This window comes from Stenella coeruleoalba (assembly GCF_951394435.1).
Source record: "Stenella coeruleoalba genome assembly, chromosome: 9".
NCBI lineage: Eukaryota > Metazoa > Chordata > Mammalia > Artiodactyla > Delphinidae > Stenella > Stenella coeruleoalba.
This window is the reverse complement of record NC_137155.1, coordinates 61,326,616-61,351,769: the sequence shown is the minus strand read 5'-3', so window position 1 is coordinate 61,351,769 and position 25,154 is coordinate 61,326,616. Positions and strand designations below refer to the sequence as shown.

Sequence of the window (25,154 nt, the reverse complement as noted above, 5' to 3'; positions counted from 1 at the left end):
CTGCATTAAAAGTTGTGGTAAAACACACATAAAATTTACCATGTTAAGTAATTTTAAGTGTACAGTTTGGTGGCATTAAGTACATTCAAATTGTTGTGCCAGCGTCACCACCATACACCTCCAGAACTTTTTATCTTGCAAAACTGAAACTCTGTACCTATTAAACAATAGCTCCCCATTCCTCCCTCCCCCCAGCCTCTGGCAACCACCCTTCTAATTTCAGTCTCTGTGAGTCTGACTGTTCTAGGTAACTCACACCAGGGGAATCAATACAGTAGTTCTCCTTTTGCGACTGGCTTATTTCACTGGATGTAATGTTCTCATGGCTCATCCACATTGCAGCACGTATCAGGTTTCTTTCCTTTTTAAGGCTGAATAATATTCCATTGCACGTATATGTATCCACCATATTTTGTTTATCCAGCGATGGACACCTGGGTTGTGCACACCCCGTGATGACTGTGAAAAATGCTGCTATGAACCTGGGGGTACATATATCTCCTCCAGTCCCTGCTTTCAATTTCAAGCTTGGATTTTTACAATTTGTGGGAGAAAGTTATATTTTAAATTCCTCTTACCATCTGGCATTTAATTTGTTTGTTTGATGTGTTTAAGTGACCGGTAAGGGGACAATGATAATGCTTTTCCTGATAAAATACTAACATGAATGGTCTTGACCTATTCATAATAGCTAAGCTTCCGTTTCATTTCAGGTGAGTCCCTTCACGTGCAACACTACTCACATGACTACTGGAAAGTTACTTCGATTGGAGGGATTTGAAATAGCAACGTTGTTTTAGGCTTTGGATGCTGGGTGAGGATGGGGAGAACTGAAGCTGGTCAAGTTCATGGGAAAGGGCCTGGTTTCTCTTCAGCAGAAGTCTTCCTCTTTGAGGCCTGAGAACTGTTACTTGCTCACGTTTGATTTTCCCCGTGCACCCCCGTACGATGGCACTTCTTCCCTCTTTCCTGGAGGGTTACATAATTATGCAGCTCGACATCGTGGGCCTTTTTCACCCGGACAGTACTTTCTGGAACTGCTAGATTTCCAGATGAGAACTGTTTATTCTGGATCAGACTTAAGTTGGTCATCTGAATTCTCGTGGGTATGGAGAGTTTTTCTTACCCTTGGCCTACTTTTTGTGCTGCTAAATATCCTCTTACAGCTCCACCAAGCACTTTGTAAGACAGAAAGAGTTGAAAGCACTGCTTCTTTTGCTTTCTCAGTTCCTCTGGCTGTTTCAGTGCGTCAGTTACATGGTGCTTCTCTGGTAAGCCACAACCACAGAGGAAGGAAAGGAAGGTTTTGTTCATGTCACAATGCAAATCAAGTGCCTACTATGTGCCGTGCTCCAGGCCTCATGGTTCATTACAAAACCGGAACAGTAAGGATGGTGATAGAAATACATCCAGGGCTCAGTTGGGGGAAAAAAGGCACTGAAGGCCAGGGCTCTAATTCCCACGCAGTGTGCTTGTATTCTGTGTCCTGGCACAGTTCAGAAGCAGAAAATCACCATTGTGTTATTGACCTCATCTATCAACTCATTTTTCCATGTTCCCATAGCAACGTGGGAGAAACTGAGAAAAGATATAGGAAAGAGGAAGAAAAAACGCAGGGGAAGCAAGCTGGCCTCCTGCTTCCTCTGTATACTTCAGTAGATCCTGCGTTTTCCTCTTCTCCTCGTTATCCCAGTTTCCACAGTGATTGTTCCGATAGCTGTCAAGTGTGACCATGAACATCGCACTCACTAGTATAACACTGAAGCATCATAACTCAGTCCTCCTCTGTTGGTTGTTCCCAGTTTTTCATTTTTCACTATAATGAAAAATGCTATGACAAAGAACTCCATGCACATGGCTTTTTTCTTTTTTCTTTTTTTTGCCTTTTGGATTATTTCCTTGATATTAACTCTTAGGAATGGAATGCCAAGCAGGCTTGGGGAGGGGGATTAAGTCCGTTTACATTGAGTTGGACGCTCTCCTGATGAAGGTACAGGGTCATAAAAATGTTCATGCCTGCGTTTTCGACACTCCTTAAAAGTACATCTCGTTGAAAGCAATGAAATAAGTATTAGCTTAACATTCACACACACTCAAAAAAGAACTCCGCTGGAGTGTGCAGGAACTCGATACAGTACAGGAAGCACTGTGTCATGGAGACCTAAATAAGGAAGGAATAAACAGTCAAGTACTGGGGAAGGCATCCTCTTCAGTCACATCATCCGGGAGGATTTCGCTGGAGTAGCTTTCCACCTAAGAGAGGATTTGAAAACCACCGATCTGCCTCCTTTCTTTTATTCAGAACATAGGCCCAGAGAAGTCTTTTTTTAACATGCCCAAGGTCACATAACAGGCTAGGACTGTATTCTGCCTTCAGCTTTTGGGGTTCTCTGTACAGACATCTTCTCCTAGTAAGTAAGGGAAACTGAGGTAGCGATTGGAACCCAAGGGAGGAGGCCCTGAGGGAGGCGGCCCACGTGCTTCCTTGGGCCTTTCCTCTCTCCTCTTCCCATCTCTCTCCCAGCCTAGAGGGATGAGAAACACCATCTTAAATCGGGTGGTGGAGCCTTCATTTTATTGTTTTCCTTTATACCCTACACATTGGATAAAAATTCATTTGAATCTCTTCAGTTGTTAATTTATAAAGAATTAAAAATTGTTGAAAGCAAATGTGTATTCAAAGCTAACTGCATATCAGATACACTGCCCGTGCATGTGCTTAGAAAATTCACACTTTCCTTTTATATCCAATTATGTTGTTCATTTCTGGTCCCCCCTCCTCAAACCCTAGGAATTCACACCATTTTCTTCATTTTCCTTTCACCTGTCTGTGGATTGTGACCTTTCACCTTCCAGTTACATATATCTTCTCCCTTCTCCCAAAGTCACAAATCAGAACTGTCCATGCATCCAATGTTTACTAAGGGCTTACTACGTCCCAGGCACTGTTCTAGTCCCTGAAGACACAGGAGTGAATAAATCAGAAAGAAATCCCTCCTCACTTTCTATGGGAGAAGATGGACAATAAACAAATATGAACACAAATAAATGCATCGACAACACATTCGTCATCTAAACCCACTGCACCCATGGGAAACCCAAGGTTCAGAGGTGGTGAGTAATAAGCAAGTGTGGGTGCTGGATCTCAAACCCAGGCCTGTCTACATCCAATTTATGAGATCCTAACTTGTAAGCTACAAAGCCCTGAGCAAAAGCAAAGACTGATGCTGATTACTGTTGCCAAAGTCTAGCAAAATGAAAATGCAGGCACTTTTTTTGGGTAATTTTCACTTGTCAGAGACACCAGCCTTTTTGGGTTTGCAGTTTTCTTGAAAGATGTGCCTGAAAAATGGAAACCATATTCCTTCCATTGACCATGCCTACCTAACTCCAGAAACAAATTACAGTTTGAAATGGTTGGGGTTTTTATGATTAAAAATATTAAAAATGTGTCTTATGTGTACAATTTGATTTTAACTATGTATATACTTATGAAACCACATAGATCAAGTGAAATAGTTGATTTTAATCAACACTATGCTTGGCCTTGATATCTGTCACAGCTTGAAAGTAGATAAAGTATCTTTTGGTCCCCAAAGAAAACAACTTGATGTTTCTGTTCGAAATGCTTTGTTTTGTGAAGTTGATATAAAGGCAGTTGCACTTTCCAAAACTTTCCAGCTTACTTGATGGAAAGTATCTCATACTCCTGACCCTGGGAAGGCAGCTACCTCATCCAACAGAAGTCCTCAACATACAGATGACCCCTTACAGGTACTTCTTTTCCTTCCTGTATCGGCAGGGATTTCCCCCCTCCTCACTCTTTCCTTAATCCTTGTATTCTCACCAAGAGTGATCTCCGGTGGTTTCTATACTTCTCAGGTTCCTTCTGGCTTTAGCATCCCCAAAGACTGTTCTCTTCCTTCTTTCTCCTCTGTCATCACTCCATAACCGTTCCTAGGCCTATACTCACTGACCTGCTCTTCTGCATCACAGGCCACAGGCCCCCCCTAGGGTGGACTGAAAATCTGCTCTTATCTTTACTGTCTCTACTCAAAATCTTAACCATCTTCACTCAAGGAGCAGTGTGAATGCCACCTCCTACAGGAAGCCTTCTCTGATTGTCCTAGCTGAAAGGACTGCCATGGCACTTTACTGGACCTCTCAAGACACTCATCACATTTTTCACTATCAAATTTTTTTTATCAGATCTCCTCTTGTCTCCTGGAGCCCCGACAGCACCTCACCCACAGCAAGTAGTTTTGTGACTGAAACTTGACTTACTCCTGCTGGGGCTATGCAGACAGGAGCTACGTTTTCAGCTGTCAAGCTGTAAGTTACATTCTTCTGTCTGTTGTGCGGAGCATTTCAGTTCTCTAGCACCTTCTACTATACTTCAGTACATACTCTGGCTTTCTGACATGCAGGCTTTTATGAGCTGAGACACAGCTCCCATAAACAACATTGTCCATTTAGGAAACCCATTCTGCATTCCCTAAGAATTGTATCAGAAACCTTGGAAATACAATCTGCTCTTCAAGGGAGAATAGTCACAGAATTTAACCTGATAATTTAAAAGGAAACAAAAAAAACGTTTTCCAACCAGGAGTAGTGACTAGTATCCTTCATTTCCAAGGAGACCCAAGAGGAAAAATTCTAAGTATTCATTAAGCCCAGATGCTCAAAGGAGTGGAATTAATGGCACACAAAATAAAAATGTTTTAAACTTCGAGTCTCAAAATGCAGGATCCATCACTAATAGAAAAACACACTTTAAAAGTTGTAAAATATAAGATTTTAAAATTTCAGGGACTTCCCTGGTGGCACAGTGGTTAAGAATCTGCCGGCCAATGCAGGGGACACAGGTTCGAGCCCTGGTCCAGGAAGATCCCACATGCTGCAGAGAAACTAAGCCCGTGGGCCACAACGACTGAACCTGCGTTCTAGAATCCACGAGCCACAACTACTGAACCTGCACGCCACAACTACTGAAGCCCACGTGCCTAGAGCCCGTGCTCTGCAACAAGAGAAGCCACCACAATGAGAAGCCTGCGCACCACAATGAAGAGTAGCCCCCGCTCGCCGCAACTAGAGAAAGCCCACGCGCAGCAACCAAGACCCAATGCAGCCAAAAATAATTTATATGTATTAAAAAAAAGATTTTAACATTTCAGTCCTTATGCTTTTAAATGACCATAAAGTGGGTAACACACAAAAAATACTCATTTATCTTCATCTGTTAAAACCTTACCTGGAATTTCCATTTCTAAGGCATTTAGTGGGAGTGAATGATCTATCGAGGGCACTGAGGCTTTGGCGTGTAATGGATGATCTTGTACAAAGAACCAATTCAGGATTCCTGCAGCTGAAGACGGTGCAGCGTAACTTCTGTCTCCGTGGTTTCTAGGAAGTGCTGCTGACTGTTTTCTAGGGCAGAGCCAGGGGGCAGGTGGAAAGGCTACTTTTCAGATTCTCTTCTGTCCTACTTTGGGCTAATCATTCCTCAGTGCACATGGCTCATCTGGTAACGCTGATCAGAATAAAAATTCCATGGATTAGATCGAATATAAATGAAAGTCCGGATGTTAACTGCAGATGGACTTTTAGAACATATGAAGTATTCCCTTCCTGCTTGTAAACTTTAGGAAGAAACAGTGAGTTTCACCCAGGTTTATCAACATGGTGGTGGCGGCACGGGTCTCTTGGGTCTCCCCTTTGCCAAAAAGAGTAACCTCAGCAGATGCTGAAGTGTCCTCCGGGCTCTCCCGGCACCGCCCACAATCACTTTAGAGCCGCTCCTCGTTCACAAGCCCCCCACCCCCACCCCCCACCCCCCACCCCCCCGGCCAGTCTAACGGCTGGAGAAATCAAAGGAAAACAGTTCTCAGGGTGACATCAGGATGACTGGTTTTTGACTGAGGGCTGGGTCCATAGGAGTTTTGTTCTGGGGCCCATTGTTTGGGGCAAATGGGATTTAAAGTTGGTACAAAGCTAAGAGATTGGGCCCTTGAGGAAAAGGAAGGCGGTGATGGCTGAGTTCAGAGAGACATCACTAGAGCTAATGGCTATGCAAATGCAGTGGTGCCCAACCCAGAATGAACTTTCTCAAATGCAGCACCCAACCTGCCACTTGCCCTTGGAGAGCCCTTTAAGGTTTTCCCCTACCCTTTTAGATCAAGTCCACCCCACCTCTGCCAGGCTGACAGGTATCTCTTTTTCCAAACCTGGCCTTATCTTACAGCCTCATCTCTTGCCCATCCCCCCTTGCCATTTAGGTTCCAGCCACACCGAAGAACATTCACTGCTTCCCAGTCTTTGCCTATGTCGTTCTCCTAGGCCCTGGAGCCCTTTGTTTCTAAACCCACCTCACTCCTAAAACTATCACTTAGCCTTCAGGGGAAGAAACATCTACTCACCCCTGCCAAAAAGGAGCTGGCCACCTGCTCAAACACACTGGGCTGACCTTTGACCCAGCCTCTTTACCCACTATGGTAACCATCCATTCTCCCCCTGCTATGTGGGTGGCATGTACTGTGTGTGTACACAGTAGGCACTCAAATACTTGATGGGAAGAAGGTAGGGTTTAAAATGCACTGTGAGGGACATGGGTTAGTTCTGAAAGTGACTTCCCAGGGCAAGTAGCCAAAGATGTGCACATCTTGGATCTCTGGAGGCCAGTGTGAGTCTCTGCTTCGGTGCTAAAAGTCCTTAGGGCTTGTGGCTGCCCAGGACAGTTCTGGACACACCGGACATTTACGTGATTCCTAGACTTGGAGAACATCAGCCCTTCAAAGTAAAAAAAATTGGGTTCCCTCCTCTGTCTTCAAAAACTCATGCTGAGGCAAAGTTTTGCACAGGACCTGTAACAAAATGAGAAAAATAGGGACAAATTAAACTCATACAACACAAAGAGTTACTAACTTGATTTAAAGGATTCTCCTTTACTCTGACCCTATGCTCTTCCCATGTTTTGGTATTAAAATGTCTTTGTAAAAAGTGACAGTGATAAGAGAAAGACAAATATCATATGATATGGTTTATATATGGAATCTAAAAAACTGATACAAATGAACTTATTTATAAAACGGAAATAGACTCACAGACATAGAAAACAAACTTCGGTTACCGAAGGGGAAAGGGGAAAGGGGACAGGGGTGGGATAAATTAGGAGTTTGGGATTAAAATATACACACTACTATATATAAAACAGATAACCAACAAGAACCTATTGTATAGCACAGGGAACTCTACTCAGTATCTTGTAATAACCTATAATGGAAAATAATCTAAAAAGCAGTGTGTGTATATATATATTATATATATATATATATATAATATACATATATAAAACTGAATCGCTTTGCTGTACACCTAGAACACAACATTGTAAATCAACTATATTTCAATAAAAGGTTTTTAAAAACCAATAAATAAATAATAAATAAACAGAGTCCTTACTTGGCCAAATAAGAAGTGCCAAAACTTTCTAGCCATATCGGGGAGGGGAGGGCGGAGTGGGGACTGGGAAAGAAATCTCAGGTGAAGAAAGCCCTAAATGTGAAGGGCAAAACTGAAAAACTCCTAGAAGATTACAGGGAATATCCTTATGACCTTGAGGTAGAGAAAAGTTTCTTAAATAAAACACAAAAAGATATCATTTCCTCTAATCATAAGAGGAAAGATAAATTTGACTACATTAAGAACTCTATGCATCACAAGAGACCATAAAGAATGAAGGTAAGTCACGGAAGGAGTATTTGCAACACACATAATTGACAAAGAAATAGTATCCAGAAATCCATCTATCTATCGTCTATCTATCTATAGATTGAGGTATACACACATACATACACACTCGTAAAATTAAAATGCAAGCAAATAAGAAACAGATAACCTAACAGAAAAATGGGTAAAAGACGAATAGGCATTTCACAAAAGTAGAAATCTAAATAGTCAATAAGTAAATTAAAAAGTACTCAATTTTATTTGTACACAGGGAAATGCAAATTAAAACCCACAAGGAGATACCATCTTACACCCATCAAATCAGCAGAAATTTAAATTCCTGGTGATACCAAAGCATGGGAGACAATGTGGAACAATGTTGTTCTCATTCCCTGCTGGTGGGAGGGTAAAATGGTATCATCCCTTTGAAAAACAGGTTGGCATTAACTAAAAAGTTTGAAGAGATACATATTTCCATGACCCTGCAGTTTCATTCCCACATTTATACCCTAGAGAAAACATGCACAGGTGCACTGGGAGATGCATACTAGAAAGGTCAGAGCAGCACTGCTCTTCACATTAGCTTCAAACCAGAAACAGCCAACGCCCACCCATAGCAGACTGGATAAACTGTGGTGCAGTCGTACAGTGGAACAGCTTATAAAGCAGTGAAAGAGAATGATCTCCTAAAACCAAAATTAAGCAGAAAAAGACAATACAAATGGTGTGATACCGTTTATACAAGTTCAAAAACAGACAAAAAATAACAATGCTGTTTGGGAAACATACACAGGAAGGAGGAGGTCGAATTATAAGAAAACGATTATCTCAAAAATCAGAAAACCAAACACATCTGGAGAAGGAAGAATTATGATCTGGGAGAGACACAAGGGGCAGCGCATTTTAGGTGCGGGCACTATGCTATTTCTTGCCTGGGTACTAGTTGTGTGATTGGTTAAGCTTAATGTATACATTTCTTTTCTGTATGTGTATTTCGCACTTAAGTTGCCCGTCCCTTTCTTAAAGTTTTACTGGTTGAAAATCTCCAAGACAGAAGCACCTATTTGCGTGATGCTCAATCAAAGCTGTGTCCAAGTATTTTAGAAAGAACTCCGAGTAGCCCCAGGGGAGACTTTGAAGAGCAAGAGAGGCTGGAGCTGACCTTCAGTTAAGTGTCTATCGGGGGTTCTCTCAATAATGCTTCTCCAACAACTAGAGGGGTGGGAAAGCGTGACCACAGCAAAGGTGTCACTTAGCCAGGGGGCTTGTGGAGGCCAGGGTGTCAGGAGAGAAGTTTGGGATGTTACTGTGTGGTGGACCCTGAGTGCCTGATTCAGGAATCTGGATTTAATTCTGTAGACAGTAAGTAGACTTGGAGGATTACCATGCAGCAAAGGGACAATTAAAAATACCCTAATGGGGCTTCCCTGGTGGCGCAGAGGTTGAGAATCTGCCTGCCAATGCAGGGGACACGGGTTCGAGACCTGGTCTGGGAAGATCCCACATGCCGCGGAGCAACTAGGCCCGTGAGCCACAACTACTGAGCCTGCGCATCTGGAGCTTGTGCTCCACAAGAAGAGAGGCCGCAATAGTGAGAGGCCCGCGCACCGTGATGAACAGTGGCCCCCGCTCGCCGCAACTAGAGAAAGCCCTCGCACAGAAACAAAGACCCAACACAGCCAAAAATAAATAAATTAATTTTTAAAAAAAGTAACAAATGTTCAAGTACAATTGGTGTCTTAAAAAAAACAAAAAACCCTAATGTCTTAGGGAGATGATTCTGGGTGTGAGGGGTAGGGTGGACTGAAAGTAGAGAAACTGATAAAGGCTCAGGCATAATAGACCAGGAATGACGGAAGTGAAGTTAGAAAGCGATGGAACGAAGACGAGTTACTGAGGAAGAACAGTAGGAACTTAGTGATGGAAAAAACTTTTTCAAAAACTTATTTTCTGTTCTTTCCCAGCCCTTCCATTCTAAAGCTAACTCAAGAGAGATTCTGCTTTACAAGGACAAGTGACTGGAACCACGTAAGGTCAGAAGAGGACTAGCAGACACACTGATTTGATGCCGAGAGCCCAACTGAAGGCTTCAAAATTCCCTGCAACTACTTGAGAGTATTGCCAGGGTCGGGGGCCGGGGGGCGGGCAGGGAGGACACAGAGGGTGGAGCCTTTTCAGCAGCAGCAGAGTTGTTTAATGGCGAGCAAGGCGTTTTTAACTTTTCATTATGGAAATTCTCAAACATACATTAACACCAGAATAGTCTAGCAAATCTCCTGGCTTCAACAATGATCAGTATGTTATCAAGTGGCTTTCGCCATTTTCCCACCCTCCACATCAATGTGTCCCAGGAGGGAAGCCAGCTCTGGTGAAGGATAAAACATACACATTTAGAAACATTTGAATCTTAGTTTTTGTGTTAGGCTGGGATGTCAGTGGTTCCAAAACAGGTATACATGGGATCAAGAGCAAAGAGCACAACCATCTGGCTTTCCTGCCCCAGACACTCCCCGGCCTCTGAATCCACAGCCATACAAAGTGTGTTACCTGTGCTGGATGACCAGACCTTAGCTGCCTCGACTGGAGTTGGCTGTCGGTCACGCGACTGGAAGCTCCGCTGGGGATTTGTCGATTGTGAACTTGGACAGATCAGTCCTGCTGCAGAGCGGTTCCCTAAGCCTGTGATTACCACAGGAGGAGATGAGCCCTTCACAAAGTGTGGTTCCTTGGAAGAAACTGGCTCTATAATCCTGCTCTTTCCAGATGTTGCCAGGTTTGATCATTGCAACTCCCATTCTATCAGAATGAAGAGAAGGCAGCTCTGACCTGGGAGACAATGGGGGACCATCCCCTCACCACGGCAGAGCCTGAAGTGCAGCTGGAACAGGTCCTCGGAAAAGGGAGATGTTGGCGGTGTCGAGCTCTACTGCCCGAGTCACCTTGTGAGCTCCAGGCAGCAACAGTCCACGTTGTAAGAACACTGGTACCTTAAATTTAACCCTGTACTCAAGGCAGCGCACATTCCTGGGAACAAAGAAATTTGTCTCCTTCTTCTGTGAAGCTGTTTTGCAAAACAGCTATAAGGAAACCATGGTACATGGAAATACATATGTGAAAATGTGCTAGGAGTCCTCAGTGGAAATGTCAAGGTTATTCTGAAGCTCACCAGTACGGATGGAAAAATGGGTTGCTTGGGGCAATATCCTAGTCCCCTGGGGATTTCTGTCCGTGAGCATGTGACAAGATGTTACTGCACGACCAAACTCCGTTTGGTTGTACTTTGTGCAGCCCCAGGCACTAAACATTCTTGCTGCGAGGGTCACCACCTCACAAACTGAAGCACCACAAGTATTTTCAAAATGAGAGAGTAAAAAATAAAAAACGAGCCATGAGTCCTTTAGTTCCGCTGGTTTCCTAATAAACGAAGCTGGCCCTTCTCTCCAACTGTGAAGCAGGCCAGAAACCACACTGACAACATGAAGGGTACTTCTAGAAAAACAGGCCAAGTCCACTGTATGCAGGAGAAACAGGATAATTTTATTCTCATTTTTCCTTAAAATAAAGATACAGTAGAAGTTTTACAATTCAGTATGATTGGACGTGATTTATAATTTTAACATTTTTAAAAAAACAAATGACAACAGAAACAAAAGACTACTACAAATTATAAAACCACTAGAGCAAAGAGAAACTATCTTTCTAATCAAAACATGTACCACAGCTCTAAACTTCCTAAGAAAACTTTCTAAGATTTCTAAGCTAAACTTTCTTAGAATGGGGTTTGTGAAAAACCTTTAATCTCAAGTATTTAAACTATTCCTGTACCCACTAAATGCTTTCACCAACTTGTTAATCATATGCTTCCTAAATTTAGGAACCAGTGATCAAGTGGCCTGAAACAAGTCTTGATCCTATAATTCCAGCTATAAATTACTAATATTTAAAGAAAACAATATATTTTCTAAGCATGTAAGTTTTCTAAAAACTTCAATTACCTTTTCTGGCTCAGTACCTCACTGAAATGTTCAAATATTCATATTGCACACAAAAAAATTTGAGCAGCATACTATACGAGTGTGAGAAGCCGATGAAAAATAAGAGTGAGGAAAATCCCTAAGTTGTGTCCCATTTAACATGATTTAAATATATAGTTTCTATATCTTTAATCAATATAAGTAAAAAGGTAATCTTTAGAACAGCACAGAGATACAAATGCATTAGCGTTTTACAAAATATATTCAATCCCTTATACGTCCAACAATCTTTTAGTTTTGGAGCTGCCACACAAGGGAGCTAGTTTCTTCTCCTTCATATGAAAGCAGGAAGTCATGTGTACAAAGTTATTTATATGAGAAGAATAAAGATCCACATTCCTTTTCTTTGTCCTTGACAAATATTTATGGAATGTTGGAAGTGATGAGAAAACAATTCCAATGTTATGAAGTCCAAAGACTTGGAATGAAAAAACTCATAGTGGCACGCTGAGCTACACAGCATGACAATCATCTTCTAGAAACTAGGGTTGCGTTCTCTGTCGTGTTTAGAGGCTACCACAGAACTGGGTGGAAAGGCCATGAATGACGTGCCACCTCTGGTCAAACAATCAGAGCATGCAAATGTCAATGCCATCTCAAGAGTCCCAACCAACTCCCTGATAAAATAACAGGCAACACTAACTGGCTACCAGCCTGACAGGCTACTTTCCCAAACTGCTGAAGCAGATAAAAGTTCAAGGGGTTCAGGATAAGTCCACTGGCCCCTCACAGGGCTGGGCGCTCCTAAACTCATCACCAGGCCTCAGGGAAAAGGACCATTGACTCTAACTTCCACAAAACAAATTAAAAAAAAAAACTGCCTGCCAGGGAGATAAAGTTAAAGCCTCATTTTAAAACTCGTGGGCTTCCCTGGTGGCGCAGTGGTTGAGAGTCCGCCTGCCGATGCAGGGGACACGGGTTCGTGCCCCGGTCCGGGAAGATCCCACATGCCGCGGAGTGGCTGGGCCCGTGAGCCATGGCCGCTGAGCCTGTGCGTCCGGAGCCTGTGCTCCGCAACGGGAGACGCCACAATAGTGAGAGGCCTGCGTACACCACCACCACCACCACCACCAACAACAACAAAAAACTCGTAACTAGCAGATGAAAAATTTAAGTTCTTCATAAAAGAATTATTATAACCTTTAGCATATTAAATACTGCTCTCGGGCTTCCTTGGTGGCACAGTGGTTAAGAATCAGCCTGCCAGTGCAGGGGACATGGGCTTGAGCCCACATGCCGCAGAGCAACTAAGCCCGTGCGCCACAACTACTGAGCCTGCGAGCCGCAACTACTGAGCCCACATGCCACAACTACTGAAGCCCGTGCTCCTAGAGCCCATGCTCTGCAACAAGAGAAGCCACCACAGTGAGAAGCCCGCACACCGCAATGAAGAGTAGCCCCCGCTCGCCTCAACTAGAGAAAGCCTGCGCGCAGCTACAAAGACCCAACACAGCCAAAAATAAATAAATTTATACCAAAAGAAAAAAAGATACTGCTCTCAACGTACTTTCATTCAGATTTTAAAGGACCTTGTCTCTTGGGTTTGCAACTTCTCACCTCTCCCTTCCTAATTTGTTTTCTCCTTGCCTTTCTAAGTAAATTATTCTAAAAACAACAACAACAAAAAAAAACAATGCTTAATATAGGACTTGGAAAGCAAGATAAGGTTGACGAAATCATGCCATATGCTCTGGTTTGCTGCCCAAAGATACAGCTGCTGTGTTTCTTAAAGCAAAAAGTAGAAGAAAATTGTATTTTAGGGCCTGGGGGCTAGTAAATCACTAACAGATTTGGGGATAGACTACTCATACTGGTTATATGAGCCAAATGCAGATGTAAAATAACCCTAAGCCATACTGTGACAGGCAACTTTTCCTATTCACTTAACTCAGGACACTTGGGTCAGCTTCAACCCTCTTTCCTTTACCTATGTCATCGTCATTACAGTGCCTAGTAGGAATTAAAGCACACCAGGGACATTTTCCAAACACTCTTTTTAAGTCACCTGGACAGGAGCGAGGTCTCCACCAAGCTATGGAGGCAGTCTGTGTTGCCTGGCACACTCTGAAAAAGCCTGGCTGACCCTAGCTCCCTCGGGCCTACATAAACGCACTCAGTCCTCAGACAAAAACACTGTGGCCAAGCAAAGCACACACCTTTTCCAGTGAGTTGTCCTAAGACAGCCACACCAGTGTTGGCTCCACTCACAGAGCCAGTGGCTAGAGGAGGCTACTGCTTCCAGGCTGGACGCTGGGCTGGAGCCAGGAACCCAAACTTGAAGCACGTAGGCTCCCGGGACCAGGGGCCAGGCTTCCTGCCTGCAACTGTGCTGGCCGCCCCAGGGCCCCCCAGCAGCAACGTAATAGCCTGCACTCCCTGAAGATGCCCATACCTTCTAGAACCTGAAGGAAATAGAGTTATGGTCTTTTGACCATTTCTATGACAAAAGTTCTATCTTCTGAAATACTCACTTTATGTTGAAAGCCAGTTAAATGACCACTGTAAATAAGAGTTGAACTCTTAACCAGAAACATGAATAGAAAGTTCCATTAAGGTGTATATAAAATAGGGAGTGATACTAAAGCAAAGTTAAACTTTATGTAACTTGTTTTATTTATTTCAGTGGGATTCCAAAGCGGATTGGACTTCTTGGAATAGTGAGAGATGAGAATTCACCCCAATCATACAAGCCATACAAACGAAAGGAGGAACCAGCAGCGTGCTGGCTGACCCCTCACAGCACTCTTAGCGCCGTGAACAGCCTGGCGGTCGAGAGTAGCAACTGTGTACCGATACACTATCACACTCTACTCAACAATGCGGCCTCACGAAAAAATAAGATGTTAGTCTCAGTGCAACTTTAAAGTACCTTTTAAAGTTTTGTTTGGTACTACTTTCTTTTCTTCAAATAGTATTTCCTGAGAAAGCAAACTTTCCTAGCAGAAGTGGAATTAATACAGTTCTCACAATAAGCCCTTTACCTTGAGTTATTATACTCAAAGGGAAGTACGCTTTTAGGTGTGCAGGACTTGTGTTAAAACACAAATTGGAAATTTTAGGGATATTTAGATTATGTCCCTATGTTTCTTTTTACATGCCCTAGTAGTGCTTTTTATACAAACATTTCTTAAAGGGTAAATCAAATATAATCAAGCGTCCTCCCTAATTAGGTCCCCAATTTTCTCAATACTCTTTATATCAAATGTAGATTATGCTCATGATGTATTTTCCAAGTATCTGAAAAAGCAGTCTGTCGCCTGTAAGTACTCCCTGAGAACACCCAGCCAAAGTCCCCTTGAAAAGCAAATGAGAGCTGAGCCTGGCAGCCACATGAGGTCTAGTTGTGTAAAAATATTCAGTAGTGAGCACACCTGTGTCTAAAATGAACCCAGGTGTCCTTCATGAAACATGACTGATGTCATGGCTGCAGTTTTCTTCTCTTGCTTTTCTAAATGTGAGCCAAGATGAGATTTCTGTTTAATATTTACAGATCATCTTGCTTTTGGAAGGGGGTAGAGATTGATTACATGAGGATTTTCTATCAGGGAAGTAGGAAGGCCAAGCGCCCTGAAAAGCTTTATGAAGATTAAGACTAAGAAAAAACCTGTAAGTCTGTAAACACCCAATGGAAAACTGTTCAAAAGAAGAAATAGAAGGCACAAACGCTGGGTTAAAAAATGCATGTAAAGATTGCAACATTACTACAGTCAATAGAAATAACACCTAGATCTTTAAAAGTCTTGCCCTAAATACACACTCAGTTAAACTGCTTGAACACCGCTATAACCGTCACCATGCTGTTTCTTTGCACATCTACTCGCACAATTAGAAAAAGGAAGAAAGCACAGTGACCCTCCTTGACACCTCAAAGCAAGTGCTTAGGATTGGGAAAGAATAAATTAAAAGCACAAAACAAAACACTCCATCCTCAGAACTACCACCTCTGACTTCCACGGTTTCTAGGAGGAAGTGAAGTGATAAATGTGTTTTGTAGGTAGAAAACCAACAAACAAAAAATCCTCATATAACTCAGCAAGATAATAATGAAGGGCTGGATTATATGCCCCCTTACTGTTAAATGTAAGCACATTTTAGGGCCCACTTTAGAGAAATTAAAATAGTAATATAACTTAATCTTAGCACATATAAATAGCCATCTGGATATTCAAACAGCAACAACAGAACAAAATTTACACCAAGTAAAAACTTTTCTAAAGTAAACAAATGTATAATATCAGAACTCAGAATTCATTAGAACGTTCACTGTGTTTCAATCAGGCTCAGACTGAAATAAAAGTAGTCAATTTAAACCCCAACCTGGGAAGCCGTCCCTGCTACGCTTGTGGTTTCATCTTTTCAGCATCCCGTGACATTCATTTACACAGAGGGCAACCGTCCCTGTAAACAGTTCGACCTATTGGTCCCTGCTGTGGACCTGTGGTCGATGGAGAGGAACAGTCTGGGAGCAGCAGACAGACAGGGGATGCTTAAACCTAAGAAAGCGACAGCAGCTTGTGGGTGGTTTGCTCCGCTCAGGGTTTCCCGTCAGGCAGCTCAGTGAGACTCTGTGGAGTGGAACTGGTGAAAGTAGAAAGCCATGAAGACATGGCTGTCTTTGCACTGGAAAAAGCTCCTCCAACTGACTGGCCTGAATGGAAAGAAGGGGAAAAACAAAAGGAAAAAATGTCTTCACTTTTGTTAAGAGACACTGAAAAACCAATGTTAATTAATAAATGTTAATTAACTGCAACCGATATGTTAATAGTTACTAAAATACCATTTACACTTCTAGTTTCAAAATAATCCCTTACCATGGGAATGTCTAAGAGGAACCTGGATAATGCCAGGGTGTAAGACCCTGCTCTCCTAAGCATTTTGAAAATCTTGAGCAAACTCTTTCCTTAATACCCACTGTGCCAGACCAGTGGTTCTCAGCACTGGCTGTGCAGCAGAATGACTCGGAGAGCTGAAAAAGTCCTATGAGCTCTCTGTACCCTAAATCCAAGTTGATAACTAAAAACCACCTGCAGGGAAGAGTTGTTAGGCTGCTTAGGGAAATTTGGTTTTGTCATCTAAAATGATGTTGCATCAAATGAAGACACACAGAGCTCTATCTGCCTGAGGTCTGTTCTGTTTTTAAGAGCGTTATCTCGTGTTAAAGTGAAATTATTTAAGCTGAATCATCCATACTCACTATTCCTGAAGAAGGGAGTGTGGAAGAAGAGAATAGGCCTTAGAATTTAAATATCAGCAGCATCACTAAAAATTAACTACCAACTGACATCATATAACTATGATGAAGTAGAATTTTCCTACTTTTCCATAGTGATGGGGCTATGTGCCTTGTGTTTCTCTTCTAAGACGAGTGTGTGGAGTAGTTCTCTCACCCTGTCTATCTCTGGATATACAGAACGTTAGAGCTACGAGGACCCCTGCAGAGATCACTTAGTTCTGGGGCTTTTGAGTTGTGTTCAGTAAGGGTTAGCCAAGCTCTCTCAGGAGGTAAGAAAGGAGACGGGTCCTATTTTCAATACTGATATGACAAAGCAAACATAGCCAAATGTAAATAATCAGTGAATCTGAGATAACTGGGAGTTCCTTGTACACTGTTGCACAATTTAAGTTTGAAATAATATAAAAATAAAAAGTTAAAAATATAGAAAAGAGGGAACAAGAAGTTTCTTTACAAAGGGTATGGAATAATCTTCAAAATATTTTAAGTGAAAAAAGGTACAGAAGGGTGTATACAACAGCATGCTACCATTTGTCTGGCTTTGGTATCAGGGTAATACTGGGCTAAGTAAATGAGTTGGGGAGTATTACCTCAACCACTACTTTCTGAAAGAGTTTGTATAACAGTAGCATTATTCCTTAAATGTTTGATAAAATTCATAAGTGAAGCCATCTGTGTTTAGATTATATTTAAAACCTTGTGGCAAGCTTTTAAATTTTAATTCAACTTATTTAATAGATATAGGGCTATTCAGATTTTCTATTTCTTTACTGCATTGGTTTTGGCGATTTGAGTCTTTCAAGGAAATTGTAGATTTTACCTAAGTTGTTGAAAAATTGGCATAAAATTATTCACAATATTATTATCCTTTTAATTTCTGTAAGACCTACTGTGGTGTCCCCTCTTTCATGCCCAATACTGGTAATTTGTATCTTCTTTTTCTCTTTATTAGTCTAAAAGGTTTCACTAATGTTGTTGATTTTTTCATAAAAACAACTGTTGGTTTCACTGATCTTCTTTACTGTGTGATACTACCTTAAAAGACGGCAACTCCTAATGCCTACTTTATTATTATGGCTCTCTACTATTTATAAAGAACTGTGGGCTGGGACTTCCCTGGTGGCACAGTGGTTGGGAAACCGCCTGCCAATGCAGGGGACATGGGTTCGAGCCCTGGTCTAGGGAAGATCCCACATGCCGCGGAGCAACTAAGCCCGTGAGCCACAACTACTGAGCCTGCGCTCTAGAGCCCATGACCCACAACTACTGAAGACCGTGCGCTTAGAACCCGTGCTCCGCAACAAGAAGCCACCGTGCTCCGCAAAAAGAAGCCACCGCAATGAGAAGCCCGTGCACTGCAACGAAGAGTAGCCCCTGCTGGCCGCAACTAGAGAAAGCCCGTGCGCAGCCAAAAATAAATAAATAAATAAATTAAAAAAAAAACAAAAAAAAAAACAAGAACTGTGGGCAGCTCAGGGAATGGAGGAAAAACTCCAGAGAAGCTTGAATCCTGGTAACAGAACAGACAGGACAAAATTTGCTAAACTTGGTTTGACATCATCTAGTGCCACAAGAATTGTTTTAATGAATAAGCCCAAAATTTAAAACAAAAACCTCTGTATTCGACCATCTTGCATTATTATGTGATACACAGATCTCTACAACTTTATGTTTTTATCAGTGACATATTGAGGATAGAGAAGAGATGTGTTATGATTCCAATCTGTTCCTGCCCAAGACATCCTTACCAACAGCTTTTCCTGTTTGCACAACATTCCGACTCGTTGTGACCATGACGTTTCCAAGTTTTTTGCCACGTTCACTGTTTTGAACAGAACTGAGTAAAGGAGAGGAATGTTAAGTACAATTTTAAAAAATTTCTCAGGTATACATTCACCACTCCATAACCATCCCTCAAATCAGTACTGCGAAAAGAAGCTAAATAATGCATTATTTGTTATGCATCAATTAATTTACTAACATTCTAAGCATGTGAATCTTCAGAAAACACTAAAAGAATACGCAGATGAGCCAAAAAGTGGTAAGGGCGTAAGGATGCATGCTTAACTCTTCCTACAGTCACAATATGCTAAAGTAACTTCACCAGAACAAAAATGGCAAATCTGGCTATTAGTTCACACCATTCTCCATGAAACAGCAGTGTTTTCACTTTGAAACATACACACTGCTGAGCTAGAGAATGTTATGCACATATTTGGTTACTATTTGAAGCACAAGTCTGTGAAGTGGAGAAAAACAATTCCCAATTAGCAATGAAACACATGGCATACATTCAGACGTAAGACTGTTCCTAGTATTTTCCCTAAATACTCACTGTGAGAATCTTAACTTCATGTCTGACACTGAATACTGGCCTTGGAAAGGATGGCTGTAAAACAAAGTTTGAGTTTAGACTATGAGTATTTCACCAATAAAGCTGCAACACAGTTATCACATGGAAGAATCAGGAAACCTCCCTCGCAGGGGTGACTCAGCCGGGTGGCAGTGCTCCAAATGAGATATAGGAAACAGGGCTTTGATCACAGCTCTCCACTTAACAGTTATGTAAGTCCCTCTGAGCTTATGTCCTTGCTTGTAAAATAGGTGTGCTTTTTTCCTTGGGTGGGGATGGTTTGTGTTAGTGCTGCCCTAATGTTCTGAGTTACCTGGTCTGGGGTGGGGCCCAAGCACCGACATTTTAAAATCAGGCAACCTGATCAACTTTACACTATAAAAGAAGGCATCAATAAATATTCAAATTCTTATCTCATACGCAGGGGTCTCTCTGTCAATGTCTAACAAAGAAAGTGACCTAGAGAAATTTGTAGCCGCTTATTGAAATATCAAAATGCTATTTATGGCTTTTCAAATGAAAACAAATTGATATATTGGCCATGTTAAGCATACGTTAACAATCCCTCTTTTTCTGCATTTCTGAGTCTCCGGTTGGAAAGAATTGAGAGATTAGTTCATCATTCTCTATTCCTGCAAACGCTGTGCTTAAAGGATGAAACATGCCTGCTGCTTTTAAGGGAAGTCAGAGGACTACCTTCTCCGATCTTTAGGAGTTGAAGAAAGGGTTTCATAGATCTCAAACCTTACATTTAGTTTTGAATATTTCCAAATTATACCCCCTGCTGACAGTTGAAGACTATCATTTCTTGTTTTGAATTTGGTGAAAATCTGCTGATGGTCATATCTGCATAATTTCCCTACCTTTTTTTTTTCCTGGCCCTTTTCTTCAGCTTTCTCCTCAATCTAAGTAACCGCAATTTATTTACATATTTTTAAAAGTATTGTTTTTACATTCCTTTAAAACACATTCCAGCTAATCCTCATATGGACCTGCAACACAATCTGTCGAGCTGCTTCAAGTTAAAGGCACTACAGCAGACGCAGGGGCTGCGTAACGATCTGACCAGGCTAAGGGTCAGAGTACCGGGGAGGAGACCAAACTACGAACGGTCACTCCCCCAGCACTACCACAAGGAGCACCGCCAGGCAAACAAACTCACATCTGTTTCTCCTTATTACTCTCTAGAACACAGACCTTGTGGTTAGTGAGGGAGAAAACTCTGAACTCTTAGTCCTTTCATTTAATACCATTAAAACGCTTGTGCCTTTTAATTCTCTATGTTTTTACCACACCCAAATGGCAACATAGGTTTCTGCTACAGCCCAGTATGAGGATTAAATTCCCCCAAATCGGTCCTGAACCTAGTCATTGTTCTTGATAGGTACAAAATATTGGCAGACATGTTCTCCCAAACCCTGCTTCCTTACAGATGCTTCTGCAAGTTACTATGACATAATTCCTGGGTTTTGTATTTGTAGCACCACTTAAATCACATCCCCAGTTGAGCTAAGTTTACCATAGTTCCCAAATAATATGGTAATCAGTACTAAGTTGATTTTTGTCAGATTCTCACCGAGAAGTAAAGTTTAAAACACAAATGAAAACAAACGTTCAGCGTATACTTGTATTGTAAATAAAAAATTATATATTTTAATTTAGAAAAGAAGTTGCCAAGATGTACGCATTATATTAATTGATCTCCTTAGACGCTACTCTGCCATTCACATAGTATTATTTCTTAATGGCCCCACTCCCCAGCATGTTTAAATGTCTTTTACATGGGATAAAGTCTTTGCCCAGCAGTCGGCACTGTGACAGGTATTAAATTTTGTTGGATCTAGAATCTGATGTGGAAACTGCATCAGATTTGACTGCAAATCTAGGAGTTTAAATATTAACTTTAGTTGTTCACACTTCATATTTTAAAATAACCTCTCAGTTTAAAAAAATAAAAATAAATAAAATAAAATAACCTCTCAGTTTTAACCAGTGCTATTTCCCTCAAGGGTTCTGTCTTGTTTGACCATTCTGCTGAGGCAGAGATCCAGCGAAAGGGAGGGAAGAACCATGAGGTAGGAGGATCCTCACAGGCCAGGACTTTGTCTCCAAATCACGCTGGAAGCTGGGAGAAATGTTAGTGCTTCCAAAATGCCTTGTGCTTTGTGGGTAAGAAGTGTGAATAGGGAAGCAGTTTTCAGCTGCTTCTCTGTACTTGGGAGGCTTTTTATAAAAATCTACTCAGGGAGATTCTTGAAGATATTCACAATATCATCAGAGTTAAGATATGATTTTCTTTTCTTTTTTTTTTTAAAAAGATATGATTTTCTTTATGCTGGGGCACACTTAGTAAGTGAACCACCTCTATCAACCTTCAGAGGATGTGCTTACTTTGGATTTATTTCTGCAAGTGCTGGATGCTTGTTGCTGTTCCAGACCCTGTAGTTGTGAGTGTTCTTCCATGCTGTAACAAAGGTCGTCCCATAGTCTGATAAGATCTTTTCATTATCTGTCAAGTAAATATTTGAAAGTTGAGCTGGACTGTAGTCAGTCAGGGATGTAAAGATTAATAACCTAAACCAGTAAAGAAATGGCTTTAGCCTCCCTGTCCCCCTGTTTTCTTGGGGAGACAGCCTACCAGATGTTAGGAATCTTGGGTCTAATTCCAGAAATCCTGTTAAGAAGTGATGTGGCCTTTGGTAAGTCACTTACTCACTAAGAATTTCATTTTTCTTACTAGAAAATAAGGAGGTTGAGCCAAATATTTTCTAAGGTTCCTTAAAACTCCAAAATATTTCCAAGTTCTCCTTACCAAGGTAAGGAGGCATAGTATTATTTATTAAAATCTATAGGCTGGACAGTGGGTTAAACATACTGATGTCTACACATGGAGCAGGCAATTAGGGTATCTTTTCATCTTCTCACAAATGCCATTTTTCTAAGAAAGGCAATTAGAAAGAATACATTAATTGGTTCTTTTTAGACACTATTTACTTTTCTTTGCCTCACTATTCAGTGAAACTTACTCTTGAGTTTCCATGCATTTCACAGTCAAAATACTTAAAATAACAAGGAGATTTTCATATATTTAATGCTTAAAACTTTTTGGCTTTATCACTATCGAGGCGAAGCTTCAATGAGGAGCGTTTCTTCTACTTGGAAGGATAGAAAAGGTTTTGAGGACTGATTCAAATAGCTATTGCTTCATATGTTAACTTCAAGTTGCTTGCTTTGAGGGTGAAACATGTGACTTTTTTTGCTGGGAGAGGAAGAGAAGGACATAACACGGTTCTGTATGCAGCATAAGGAAGTTCTTTTAAGAACATACTCCTCAAACAGCTCATTGGTCTGAATTTCCTTTAAGAGCTTGGGCCTGAGCCAGACTTCTTGGGCTGAAGTCCCAGCTCAGCCTCTTACCAGGTGGAAGAGCAAACTATTTAACCTCTCTATCCCTCACTTTCTCTTCTGTAAAATGAGGATGACACAGTATCTACCTCTAGGATTGCTGGGAGGATGAAATGAGTTAGCAGATGTTAAGTGCTCAAAAAAGGGGGTGCTGCACATGTTAAACGTTCCCCCCAAAAGTTAGCTACTATGTATTACTCAGTGCTCACAGCTACCCGGGCAAATATTTTTAAGAAGTAAATTAATTACTCAGGAAGCTACATGGCTGGTGGAGACTTGGGTTTTCTTACTAGATAAACTGAATGATTCTGGGTTAGAGGATTTAATTTTGGGGTCTCAGCTGCTACAGCTATAGAAGAGGCAGACATTCAAAAAAAAAATCCCATTAGCAAATAAGGAGTCGCTCCATTAGCTTTCCTAGCGAATGAAGAACATGCCCGAAGCCTGAGTTTAAAACTATATATATTATGTGAAGAACTAACCTGGGAGGTGGCAGTAGTGAGGTTGATTTAAAAATCTACTAACACAACAATGTGAAGGTACTTAATGTCACTGTGGAACGATACACTCATAAATGGTAACGATGGTAAATTTTAGGTTATGTGGATTCCACTACATTTTTTAAAAAAGCAACTGTGAAATAGTTGGATAATTGAAAAGAAGGAAAACCAAAAGCTCTATACTCTTTTAACACCACCACCACCAAAGCTAATGAATATATGCTAAGTGTCCAGGGTGGTAGGTGTCCATGGTGTGAGAGCTCATTGCAGAGCTTCATTTTCTCATTGTATATATTCTTTTCCATGGGGAATGAGATAATTTTAACTCAGCAGTGATTCTATGTTTGCCTGTTCCATTTTAACCACTTAATAGGGATAAAATTTCTCAGAATGGGGGATAAATTTGAAGGTCTAATCACTCAGAATGTGATTTTCAATGATTTCTATTTTTTATATTTCTCTTTTCACCCATTATATATCTTAACATGTAAGCAGTGTTTATAAATAGCACTCAAATACTGATATACCCTTCCAAATGGTGGAATACTAAGGGGCCATGTAAAAAGTGACGAAAATCTGCATTTACTCTCTTGATAATATGTTTATGTTTCTATTATAAAGAAAAACTAAGTTATAAAAAACATGAAAAACGGGATCCATGTTTGTAAAAGGACTACCACAAATACCACAAAACTAAAATCCAAAACACAGGCTTAGAAAAAGGTCTAGAAGGATATCAAGTACTCAAAATGCAAAGAGTAGTTAAGTCTGTATAAGGGAGTGACAGGTAATTTTTCATAAACTTGTTTCTTATGCAATTCAAAACATCGTAAGAGTTACAAAATGAGCAAGAGGCTGTGAGCTCCTTACCTAACTGCAGTGTGGCGGCCAGCAGTGCATGGATGTAGACTGCAAACTGGGCTCGAATCCATTCGTCACCTCCCTCCCAGCCCGTGCCATCCAGGAAGACATCATCTCGGTTCTCGGTCACATGCCTCACTAGGTAATCTGCGAACCTTAGGTCTGCAGTGGTTGGGTTAAGCAGCTTCCTGAGTTCTGGATCATGGATCTGGATCAGAGCTTCTTCTACCTAGAGGGTACCCGGGTATAAGTCAGAGTCTGGGCATTCACGCAGATATCCATGCCACACTTTAAAGAGTAACTACTGGGAAGTTGGAGCTGGAAATAAAAAATATGAATAACAGCGTTCTCAAAAGGTGAACCTAAGAAAGAGACAGGTTTTTTACACTGAAGTTTTTTTTTCTTTCACTGTTTTAAAAATGCTCATTTTCTGTTCTTAGAAAATATATGCATAAATATTTAATCTTGAATTATAGAAGTAATTCACGTTGACTAAATATTTTGGAAAATATAGAAATGTATAGTTAAAATCACCTTTTTCATACAAACAGAAATGAATACAATTAAATATAATTCCTAAAAATTTTTCCTTTGATTGCACAGACACTTTGGAATATTTTTATTATGTAATACTTGATAAAGAAATTTATGTAGCTTACAGGTTAGTTTTAAAGTATAATAATAAAACAAATACCCATGAACTTGCCAACCAACTTCAGAGCTAGAATGTAACCAATAATGTTGAGAAAACTCTGTGGTCCTCCCATCTGTATCCTCCTGCCTTGGAAAGTATATGTATTTTTCTCCCTCAAAATTAGGATACATATAGCTTTGAATCCCAGATTTTTCATTTATTGTATTATAAACGTTTCCCCAGGAGGCACATTCTGGTACTTTCTGTTAGAAACTATAAAAACCTTAGGGTGGCCGAAATTATCCTCATGCATTTGTAAAAATTAATTGTAAAGCTGAACAAATTATTTAAATTTCTTATATATTAATAAGATGTCAAATATTTTTCTCTAGTTCCTTCCTCTTGATAT

The 25,154-nt window shown here is 41.0% G+C and overlaps 1 protein-coding gene across 7 annotated transcripts in view; it reads right to left on the bottom strand.

Moving 5' to 3' along the window:
• Nucleotides 1-5,889: 5,889 nt before the first annotated feature.
• Nucleotides 5,890-25,154, bottom strand: part of AVL9 (AVL9 cell migration associated) — a 68,883-nt gene continuing 49,618 nt past the window's right edge. Inside the window, exons 12-18 of one of the 7 annotated variants that reach the window (XR_013829890.1) lie at nt 24,121-24,340; nt 21,737-21,854; nt 19,328-19,381; nt 18,741-18,829; nt 16,077-16,407; nt 10,273-11,277; nt 5,890-6,860 (exon numbers count right to left, since the gene is read on the bottom strand). Coding sequence is in view for 4 of the 7 variants with exons in the window: in XM_079932249.1 (XP_079788375.1) it covers nt 16,292-16,407; nt 18,741-18,829; nt 19,328-19,381; nt 21,737-21,854; nt 24,121-24,340 (597 nt within the window). In the remaining 3 variants the exon portion in view is untranslated. The other 6 variants (XR_013829891.1, XM_079932249.1, XM_079932250.1 and 3 more) reach the window with 6 other exon arrangements.